General features: G+C 46.0%; 1 protein-coding gene across 1 annotated transcript in view; it reads right to left on the bottom strand.

Annotated features, from left to right (window-relative positions):
• Positions 1-4,848: 4,848 nt before the first annotated feature.
• Positions 4,849-12,280, bottom strand: part of KCNA7 (potassium voltage-gated channel subfamily A member 7) — a 166,848-nt gene continuing 159,416 nt past the window's right edge. The window contains exon 2 of the mRNA XM_086930192.1: positions 4,849-7,112. Coding sequence (XP_086786318.1) covers positions 6,231-7,112 — 882 coding nt within the window. The 3' untranslated portion in view covers positions 4,849-6,230. The remainder of the gene's footprint in view (positions 7,113-12,280) is intronic.

Genomic DNA, 12,280 nt, shown 5'->3' with positions numbered 1-12,280 from the left:
AGACTACGAGTACAATGACTTATCGAGTTCCTGAACCAATCAATGGCACAAAAGGAGATTTCATTCAGAAGCCAGACCTACTGGCAATGGCAATGCTTGCTGATACATCTATTGTAAATTTTGTAAATCGGGTGTGTAATATCTTCTGTACTCGGATCTTTAAATCATCCTGTACAGTGGAAGCTCACTAAGATTGTTTATGGTGCTGACCAAGTTCACATTTCGATGACACATAATTCAAGCAATTAAGCACATCACCTTGTCCAAGATGCTAATACTTCCCTCTTATTGTACTACTTCACTACTCTCCTTTTACACCTACCGAGGAGATTTTTTCGGGTCCTAGATATGCTTCTTTGAGATCTTATATGGCCAATGGCTGGGGTACTGTTGTCTTGATCAAGCTGTCTTCTGATTGCTAAGAGGACTGGGGCCCCTAACTTTGACGGGTATTATCTGGCAGCCCGGTTACAATGGGCATGCTGTTCGTTCCCAGGAAATTCCATAGAAAACACCTGCTCAGGGCGTGGTCCATTGCAGCCTGCTTACCTGTTCAGCCTCTTCTTACTGAGCATCAAACTTAGGTCTGGTCAACCCAACTATTGCAGGTAGCCCTTAAATGCTTCCAAAAGTGTTTTCTGGTTACCAAGCAGGTCACACCTTATACACCTGTTGTCCTCCAGTTGGGTCTACCTAAACACCTACGTCATCTTTCCACTGGGAACTTGAGGCACTGATGTTCAGTGTGCCTCACAACATTGGGCAACCTATTCCAAGATGGCCCGCTTCACCTCTTTGATGCACTCATAGAGTAGTTTGAAACTCACAGGGGCCAATTCTTCACTTGAAGGGTCTTAATCAAGGCTCTTCGGTCTAAGTGGAACATCACTACCGAAGAAGCTCAACACACACTCTCATACAACCTTATTTACAGAGGGTAATGGCCTGAGGCTTAAAATTTGGATAAACAAGGCTTTGGGTGAGCCCATACAGATATCTCTATGGGGCCTATGTGAGACATGGAAAACTGAGCTAGGAAGAGTGCTTTACAATGAGGAATAGGTCAGGGCAATAACATTAACACAGTCTCCTGGAATGCTAACTTTAATTAATTACATTCAGTTTAATATTCCTCATAGAGCTTACCTAACCCCGATAGAATCAAGAAAAGTTTCCATTAAGCTTATTCTACATGCCTCCACTGTGATGCTTCCTTAGCAGATCTCCAGCTCATACTGTGGGACTGCTCCTCTCCAACAGACTATTTATCGGCAGTCACTGTCACCCTTACTACCATCACCGCTTGTGCTGCGTGTCTCTTTACAAAAACCAAGAAGAACAGACGTGGCAGCTTGTTTTCTAGACCTCGCCCTACAGATAGCCAAACGCAAGATAACACTCAGATAGAAAGCTAGCACATCCCCTGCAGTGCCTGCTTGGCAGGAGGCTATGGGGCTGAAAGCAGAGAAGAGAAGAGTTGAAAGGTATCAGGAAACACCCCATAGCTAGCAGCTGGGATGCCATATTACTCAACCTTAAATCTGCTGCACAAGATGACACCCTGCTGTTGTAGCACCCCCCCCCCCCCGTACTCGCCAGGAGGATTCTCTAGTGCATAGTCTAGCTGCTCTACCAGACCTAGGAGCACATTTATCAAGAAACCAGGCAGCACGCCACCTTGCAGAGCTGTGTGATAGGGAAAGGGCAGGAATGCGCTGTATTTAACATTATACGGCGCATTACTGTCTTTTCCTGGTGCTGGCGCACAATGTGTTGCCTAGCAGCACCAACACAGGCACCCTTGCAAAAATGGCTCAAGGGCGTCTTCGTTGTTAGCAGGATTGTATTTGTGCAGGAAGGGAAACCTTCCTGCACAAACACAATCCTCTGAGGCATTTTCCGCTTTCTATGTGTGCTGCAGAATGCGCCAAAATCCATGTATGGATGTGTGGGAACACCCATGGAATGCCGTCCGGGTGCAGTGTAACACAATGCAGCGATTTGCGCTATGTTACGCTACTAGATTTATCAAGCTACTCAGGATCACGCAAGGTGGCTTTACGTGGCTCGATAAATCTAACTTAATAGTTGTGTCACCATTGCACCCCCATGCATGGTGCAAGGGCGACGCAACTCTTTGATAAATATGCCCCCTAATCCTTCGGGGGGGCTTTTGACTTCACTCGCCAATGGCCATTGCTAGTCTGTTATAGCTAAATTCTCACCCTTACCTCAAACTTGCCTCTTTCACCACCTGATACGCACAAGTACACAAATAATGCAGTCACAGTAATACCACACCATGATATCCACATGACTGTAATGCCTCCCCATAACGAGCTGGGTCCGATGTTCCCTAGACATGACATATTAGTTTAGCATCACACAATAACGTTCTTTCCTTTTTTTACCATAGCATGCTTGGGGTCATCACTGGTCATCAGTGCCTGGCTGTAAACTGATATACAATGATTTGAGTGACTGAATTATATCGTTTGGAGGCCAATTAACGACAAACGCATGCTTGCATTTTGTTTTGTTTAAAATGCAAATAAAAATGATTAAAACCTCGAACTGACCCTCAAAATTCCGATTTTCATCACTAGAGAACTTTTACAGGGGACCATAAAGGCTGTACTCGCTCAGTGAGCAAGAAGGGATCTGCTTGGGCGATTTCGGAATAATTGGTTTATGTTCACCTTGTGATGTAGGTCGAACTTGGTCAGTTAGTCGGGTTAGGGATATTTTCACGTCCTGTCGTAGTTGGCCATTGAAATAGAATCTTATTCCTTTCTACAGTATTGAACACGTGCATTCGACAAATAATCGTCAAGATGTTTCATTTGTATCTGCTCTTACAGCTTGACTCTCTCACCAAGTCTAGGTTTTCAAAGGCACATCTGGCGCTGTTACTGTGAGGAGGCAAACAAAAGCAAGATCATTTCCCATCCTTTGAAGAAGAACTCAAGTTTCTCATCATTTTCATCACAATATATACTGGAACCAATTTTATTGTCATATAAATACAAGGGATTTAGTCATCTTTTGCTTTCATTATCACACTTCAGTAAGAATTGCAGTGAGATTTTTTACATACGAGCTTAGGATCTGTGTGTCCTATGCAATGCAGACTAATCTGTAGGAAGAAGAGGTGACCCCCCACAACAGCCAAGCACCTCCCAAATGCCTAAAGGGTTTACCAAAGTCATCGTCGTTGTCGCCAGCCCTCCCAGCCATTCCAAGATGCCAGCCTGCTTTGAAAACGCACTCTTCCCTTATGACCAGTTCGTGTTTGCTGATATCCCATAGGAGGCCAGGTCCTTTCTGGCATCGGTTGAGTCTGGGAGTGATGAACAACGTCACAGAGAGGTTCACAGCCACTACAAACTTCTATATGGCCCCAAGCCAATACAATTTCTGCGTTTTTGTCTTTTTTAGAAAAATAATACAGTTTAAAACAAAAAACATTCTCAGCCTCAGCAGCATTCCCTGGAGAAACGTACATTTAGCAGGAGCAATGGTGGCTTTCCGCGTGCTGTTCCCAAACCAGCACCTGGATCAGATTCAGTCACAGAAGCATCCATGTTCCTTCCAGGATCTCCCTTACGGAGTCTCACTGGAAGGGCTCAAAGAACCGAACTGACGGACATCACTCTCGTAGTTTGGCTCACTTCACTGGGTACCCATTACACGATTATCCTTCTCAACAGTGAAACATTATTTATCTTTCCCAGAACAAATTTACGAAGCCCAGGGTTAGCAGCCGATCACGCGGTAAAACTGAAGGCTAGACATTCCAGTCTAACCCAAGCTGTGTATCTTAATGAATTGATAGTGGGGTCATGGGACAAGGTAGGACAGGTTTGTCACGGTGCACCTGGGTGGACACATGGAAAGTTGTTATTCAAAGAGTCAGCAGCAGGTATGTTGATCCTCTCTGTAATACACACTTGCTCATGTTCCGTCTATGGAGAGAATCGAGGCTTCACTGTAATAAGTTAAAAAAAAAATCACATGTCACTTAGTTTTAATCTCTGACCACAAATCTCTGTTGGTTCCCTGCAGTGGATGTCCTGTGCCAGGGTGGCATTCCCACTACTTGTCAATGGGATGCAATTCTTTGTGGGTGCACATGCTTGCAAGGATGGAACTGTAGTCACTGCATTACACTGCCCAGTCCTTTCTGGCCTGTCCATGCTCTTTCAGATTCTGCTAAAGTGCTAGGCCGTGTCTCTCCAGCTACCTCAAAGGCCTACATTTCCCTAAGAAATTATCAGCTTGGAAAGTCCAGACTTTAAGACCATTGCATATTTAAATAGAGTTAAGACAACAATATGAATGAATTACAAGATGTTCAGCCACATCATATTTACACGCGGATCATCAGGATCTAGGATTTCCATATTTGCAACACCCCATCTCACCAACCAGTTTACTGCTGCACCGAGTCTTAGCTACACATAAAATTAAGACATGGAGTTGTCAGCTGCCTTCTCAGCCTCATTCGGGGCTGTTGCTCAGCTAATGCATCTTTCTATGAGGACCAGAGCTGGCACGCGGAAAGCATGTGACATTAAGACAGGATCATACTGCTAAGGGCACAGAAGAAGGCAGACGAGGACATTGGTTTCTTACCACCATGTATTTAGATGAGAGGAGATGTTATTGAGTCACAAGAGCTGAAGGACAAAGCTGGGAAGGTGGCCATGGGCCCCATGGTCATTGGATTCTAAGGAGAGGTCAAAGGTACTTTTATGAACGCAGTTACTTGACTCATTGGTAAGGCTCAATCCATTTGTTGACAGACCAGAGTGGAGTTTCTCTGGCTGTGATGAGACCTATCTATGACAGAATTTGCTACTAGTGAGTAGCGGCTGCTCTCCCAAGTATGTCAGAATGGGATGCAAGATTGTAGATGCACCTCCCAGTATTACAGAAGGGGCCACTAAGCCATGGAGACTGCTGACAGAAGAGGCTACAAGGTTCACAGAGACTGACAAAATTGGCTGCAAGGTATAAACACTGTTCTTCCAAGTTTAAGGCAGAAAACACTAAAATAGAAGCTGCCAGGTGCCTCCTCCCCAATGTCAAAAGGACTATGTAAGTGAAGAGAAAAGACTACTCTCTGCAGAGACTGAATTTCCAAGTACCACACACTCGTTGTGAGCGCAGAGAAGGGGATTCTGAGTGTACTGAGACACCGCTTGCAGCGGTGACAGGGAGGAATCGACTGCATAGATATCGCCTCCCACTTTTACATAGGTCACCCTGAGAATCTGCAGACAGGGAATCTGCCATCACCTTGAAACGTACCTCTAACACCCAACGGGTTATTGGGCACTTTCATTCAGTTATTCTATTCTGCAAGGCAGTTCCTATTGGCTTTCCAGCCGCATTATCTCTAGAGAATAAGGTTTTGCTTCAGTACACGGCTTCTGTAGCTCGCCCAGGCGGTCCTTCTGCAGACCAAGTTTACAGCAGTGCCTTGGTACTTTTCCAAGGGGTATCTCTCACCCGCTGACTGGCCTTGCTCTGATTACTTGCTGTGCGCATTCTGGCCTTGTGTACGGTTTCATTTTGTTGCTGTTATTTCAGGCTGTTGATCTCTTGCTGTACCCTCCCGTTCCTCCAGCACATGTAACTCAATCACTCATTTCTACTATTTCATGGAGACCTAATGCCAGTTGCTGTCTGAGTCACTGTCACTGATGTTGGGTCTGGAATCCCGCCCTCCTCTGGACCATCTATTAGCCAAAGGCAGCATCTGTTAAGGCCAAGAGCCAATGGGATTCCTCGACCGAGCTGGGGTATTTCTCAGTCTGGTCACATGGCCTTCTGAAAGCAACTACTTCTCAGGTTCCCCTGACTCTAGCTTATTAGTTTCACATCACAGCACATAAAGGGAGGAGACAGGATCAATGAATTCTGCCTCAAAATAGATTTTAACGGCTTCAGATTTCGAACCTTCTCTGAGAATAGCCTGAAAGTTTCACAATAAACAAACATGGTAAACTCCAATGGAGGTCCTTGACAAAACTATAAAATTTGAAAAATTGTCTTTAAGAAGGAATTCCTTTTGATGTTTCGTGACCTGCACTCCTGGCAAAATATCTCACTTGCATTGACCTACAATGATGTCTTTGCCTACGAGGCTGTCCACTTTTCTAAACTCCAATAAGACTCGAGGGCAGGTAAAGCGCATGGCAGATGGAAATGAACACGATTCTGGATCACACCTGAGTGAATTGGTTTGATGGCTGATCAGGATTCGAATTCTCCAGCTGGCCACTGTCCACGGGGCAGAGTCCGTCCAATAGACCAGAGTTGGAATTAGCGATGACATCCTTCTCCTTCTTAGGTGTCTGCGGGGTCTTTATCCTCTTTTCCTTCGGGGTCTGAGGATACCCACTGGGGCAGGAGCTAACATGGTTATACTGGCCGGTCTGAGAGCACTCCGTCTCCCGGTGATAGAAGTAGCTGAAGTTTGAGACAATGACAGGAACAGGCAAGGAAATAGTCAGCACACCGGCAATGGCGCACAGTGAGCCAACCAACTTCCCACCTACCGTCTGGGGGAACATGTCCCCATAGCCGACTGTGGTCATGGTGACTACAGCCCACCAAAAAGCTTCAGGGATGCTGGTGAAGCTGGAACCATCATGGTCGGCCTCAGCGAAGTACACAGCGCTGGAGAAGAGGATAACACCGATGAAGAGGAAGAAGATGAGGAGACCTAACTCCCGCATACTGGCCTTTAAAGTCTGACCAAGGATCTGCAAACCTTTGGAGTGCCGCGAGAGTTTGAAGATACGGAAGACCCTTACCAGACGAATGACCCTGAGGATGGCCAAGGACATGGCAGGCTGTGCCGCGCCCCGGTGGCGGGCCAGTTCGGTGCCAAGCGTCACAAAGTAAGGTATGATGGCCACAAAGTCTATCATATTCATGATGTCCTTGAAGAAGGCAGCCTTGCTGGGGCAGGCGATGAAGCGCACCATCAACTCAAAGGAGAACCAGCAGATGCAGATGGTCTCCACTATGAAGAATGGGTCCTCAAATGGGCTCTTGTGCACGACCAGCTGCGTATAGTTGCTTCTCTGATGGGGTTGCACCTGCAAATGGAGAACAATATAATAAGCAAGAGATAATCGAAAACAAACATGTTTATGTACAGTCAATTATGCATAAAGTGTGACATTATATTCAAAACCCTATGCGAATAGAATGACTCTGATATTGTTTATTCTGAAGGTAGGGGATCCATTGGTTCAATTTCACGTCATACTTTTTTTAGTGTATGGTAGTAAACCATTATTGCAGGCATGCTGCGGCCCATCCTAAGATGTAACTATGCCAAACCAAAGTAGCCATGACCCAGAGTACACCCTGCTGTTCTGTAACTGGACCAACAGCTGCTGGGCCAGTGCACCTCACCCCTGAGCGGACGCATCACTCTGGCAGTGCACCACAATACACACTCACTAGAAGTGTCTGGTATTCCAGTTTCAGGACCAGCCCTGCAAAAGACCTGAGTCATGGGCAAAGAGGGTTCTACCCAGGGCCCCAGCCTTGCAGGACACCTCCCCTCCCCATTGAGCCAGCTCTGTTGTGGAGAGAGTCTTGTCCTTATGACCTTGAATACTTCTTCAATAGATTGCTTTAAATGTGATTTTCCTTTAACATATTTTTAATGTGGGTGAAATGTGGGAGACTATTACAGAAATTTTTCTGCAAAATGTTGAGTTTATGTTTCTTGCAACATCCATAAAATAGTTTATTTTAGATAAGAAAAAAGTACTTCACATATGAGAAATAGGACAGTGTCACAGAGAATATTTGCTGTAATATTAGTGAGCTGCTGCTGTGTTACAATTTGCAGTAATTTTAGTGAGCTGCTGCTGTTACAATATTGTAAACATTTGTCATTATCCCTGAATATTAGATGTAAACACATTTAGAATGTGGGTAATTGTGCCTATGCACTGTCAGTGACCTGGCCAAAGAGGGCATGAAAGAGCTGAAACTGGATCATAAATTCAAAACTGTTTCGAACAGGGGCCCTCCCAAAATACACTTGCCACAGGGACCCTAAAATCCTTATGATGTTCCTGAGCTCTGCCAGTACTACCCAATCCAGACGAGCAGCACCCTCTGCCATTCTAATAAAGGGGCCAACACACAGCTCTGATAATGCCCATCAGTCCAGACCTGATCTGTTATTCTAAATTCTAGGACAAACTGCTCTGCCAATGTACCTACATTGTACCATTTGTTACTGCTCCTCTTTACCGCATACTGTGACCCACTTCATTGCCCGCTTATACCTGTTTATTGTATTACCCTTCATGGTGCAACTGTCCTGGAATCTGCGATGAATCCTGTTTTTGTCTTTTTTACTCCTACTTGATACTAATTTTGCATTTATGTCCTTCCTTCCATCCTAATGTAAAGCGCTTGGATATCCTTCGAGATCATGTTCGCGCTATATAAAACTTTATAAATAAAATAAAATAAATAAACCTCAAAGATTAACTCCTTCACTGTCTGCTATATCAGTACTGGGTCAACACACACATCTGATAATGCACCCTAACCCTGGCCTGCAGGACCTCTGTTACTCCTGTTATAGGCAACCTGCTCTTCCACCATACCTCAAAGCTGAACTGCATCAGCCTCTACTATTCAAGTACTGGGGCCAATACACAAAACGGTCAGTTCAACTTGATCCTTACCTACAACACCCGCTGACGTTCTGAGATCAGTACAGCTCATCCTATGCACCTCAGTAAAGACCAGTAAAGGCATCTGCTGTTCCAGAACTGGTACCGACACAAGGCCCTGGTAATGCACCACAGTCATGGCATGCAATTCCTCCTTCCATTCAAGTATGGGTGGATGCGACACGTGTAATTTCGCATAGTGTAATTACACGAAATTAGAGAAAAAATTATGCTACTTTTTGCATAGTTGCACAAAATGCATGTTGCACTGAAAAGATTACATGAAATGTAATTTATAGTTGATTTCCAGTTACTTGCTTTCGGATCTGAAGTTTTGCTTTTAAAAATTGCCATAACGGCTTCTCAAGTAAGAAAAACTGTCTGAAATGTTTGCTTGCCACCCACATTAAACATGGAAATGTCACTCAAAGGCCTGGTCACACATAATCTGTGGAAATGTCACACATGAGCACCCAGGCCACTGAGGCAGAAACTATGGAAACGCCACACATAAGCACAGGCCCAGGCCAGAAAGCATGGAAACATCACACATAAGCACCCAGGCCAGCAAGCATGGAAATGTCGCACATGAGCACCCAAGACACTGAGGCCACAAACTATGGAAACGTCACACATAAGCACCTACGCCACTTAGGCCAGAAACTGTGGAAATGCCACGCATAAGACAGTAAGAATGGAAATGAAGCACATGAGCACCCAGGCCACTGGGGCCAGAAACGGTGGAAATGCCACACATAAGCCAGTAAGAATGGAAATGATGCACATGAGCACCCACGCCACTTATGCCAGAAACTGTGGAAATGCCACACATAAGCCAGTAAGAATGGAAATGATGCACATGAGCACCCAGGCCACTGGGGCCAGAAACGGTGGAAATGCCACACATAAGCCAGTAAGAATGGAAATGATGCACATGAGCACCCAGGCCACTTAGGCCAGAAACGGTGGAAATGCCACACATAAGCCAGTAAGAATGGAAATGATGCATATGAGCATCCACGCCACTTATGCCAGAAACTGTGGAAATGGCACACATAAGCCAGTAAGAATGGAAATGATGCACATGAGCACCCACGCCACTTAGGCCAGAAACTGTGGAAATGCCACACATAAGCCAGTAAGAATGGAAATGATGCACATGAGCACCCAGGCCACTGGGGCCAGAAACTGTGGAAATGGCCCACATAAGCCAGTAAGAATGGAAATGATGCACATGAGCACCCAGGCCACTGAGGCCAGAAACGGTGGAAATGCCACACATAAGCCAGTAAGAATGGAAATGATGCACATGAGCACCCAGGCCACTGGGGCCAGAAACGGTGGAAATGCCACACATAAGCCAGTAAGAATGGAAATGATGCACATAAGCACCCACGCCACTTAGGCCAGAAACTGTGGAAATGCCACACATAAGCCAGTAAGAATGGAAATGATGCACATGAGCACCCAGTCCACTGGGGCCAGAAACGGTGGAAATGTCACACATAAGCCAGTAAGAATGGAAATGATGCACATGAGCACCCACGCCACTTAGGCCAGAAACTGTGTAAATGCCACACATAAGCCAGTAAGAATAGAAATGATGCACATGAGCACCCAGGCCACTGGGGCCAGAAACGGTGGAAATGCCACACATAAGCCAGTAAGAATGGAAATGATGCACATGAGCACCCAGGCCACTTAGGCCAGAAACGGTGGAAATGCCACACATAAGCCAGTAAGAATGGAAATGATGCACATGAGCACCCACGCCACTTAGGCCAGAAACTGTGGAAATGCCACACATAAGCCAGTAAGAATGGAAATGATGCACATGAGCACCCACGCCACTTAGGCCAGAAACGGTGGAAATGCCACACATAAGCCAGTAAGAATGGAAATGATGCACATGAGCACCCAGGCCACTGGGGCCAGAAACTGTGGAAATGCCACACATAAGCCAGTAAGAATGGAAATGATGCACATGAGCACCCAGGCCACTGAGGCCAGAAACGGTGGAAATGCCACACATAAGCCAGTAAGAATGGAAATGATGCACATGAGCACCCAGGCCACTGGGGCCAGAAACGGTGGAAATGCCACACATAAGCCAGTAAGAATGGAAATGATGCACATAAGCACCCACGCCACTTAGGCCAGAAACTGTGGAAATGCCACACATAAGCCAGTAAGAATGGAAATGATGCACATGAGCACCCAGGCCACTGGGGCCAGAAACGGTGGAAATGCCACACATAAGCCAGTAAGAATGGAAATGATGCACATGAGCACCCAGGCCACTGGGGCCAGAAACGGTGGAAATGCCACACATAAGCCAGTAAGAATGGAAATGATGCACATGAGCACCCAGGCCACTGGGGCCAGAAACGGGGGAAATGCCACACATAAGCCAGTAAGAATGGAAATGATGCACATGAGCACCCAGGCCACTGGGGCCAGAAACGGGGGAAATGCCACACATAAGCCAGTAAGAATGGAAATGATGCACATGAGCACCCAGGCCACTGAGGCCAGAAACGGTGGAAATGCCACACATAAGCCAGTAAGAATGGAAATGATGCACATGAGCACCCAGGCCACTGGGGCCAGAAACGGTGGAAATGCCACAAATAAGCCAGTAAGAATGGAAATGATGCACATGAGCACCCAGGCCACTGAGGCCAGAAACGGTGGAAATGCCACACATAAGCCAGTAAGAATGGAAATGATGCACATGAGCACCCAGGCCACTGAGGCCAGAAACGGTGGAAATGCCACACATAATCCAGTAAGAATGGAAATGATGCACATGAGCACCCAGGCCACTGGGGCCAGAAACGGTGGAAATGCCACACATAAGCCAGTAAGAATGGAAATGATGCACATGAGCACCCAGGCCACTGGGGCCAGAAACGGTGGAAATGCCACACATAATCCAGTAAGAATGGAAATGATGCACATGAGCACCCAGGCCACTGAGGACAGAAACTGTGGAAACGTCACACATAAGCACCCAGGCCACAGAGGCCAGAAGCTATTATAACATCACACATAAGCACAGGCCGAGCCAAGAAAGCATAGAAACATCACACATAAGCACCCAGGCCAGTAAGCAGGGCAATTTCACACATAAGCACCCAGGCCACTGAGGACAGAAGCTGTGGAAATGTCACACATAAAGCACAGATGCTACTGAGGTCTGGAACTATGGAAACATCACACATGTGATGTGTAGTTACTGTTTTTTTCTTATGCAACTAACAACCATTGACAAAGCCAATAGCGTGTTGTAGGTATAATGTTACTAGTTGCACGATATATCCGGATACAATGACAGAAACAGCAAAATAACAGTTTGGTGGAATACTATGTCAAGCACAGTTTTTAGCATTTGTGCTTTTAAGCCATGCCCTTAAATAACAACGGCCACGCCCCTTTGGGAGACCCGTTTTTTTCATCCCACTTGAAACCCGTTCATGACAAGCTTCATAATATGATGACTTGTCCCTGAACCAGAGAGTGAAAAGTGCAAGGTCAGGGTCACCCATCACTTGCTGGCT

The sequence above is a fragment of the Lissotriton vulgaris genome, chromosome 7 (assembly GCF_964263255.1).
Source record: "Lissotriton vulgaris chromosome 7, aLisVul1.2, whole genome shotgun sequence".
Lineage (NCBI taxonomy): Eukaryota > Metazoa > Chordata > Amphibia > Caudata > Salamandridae > Lissotriton > Lissotriton vulgaris.
The sequence above is the reverse complement of the archived record's forward strand: the minus strand, read 5'-3'. Positions and strand labels throughout refer to the sequence as shown.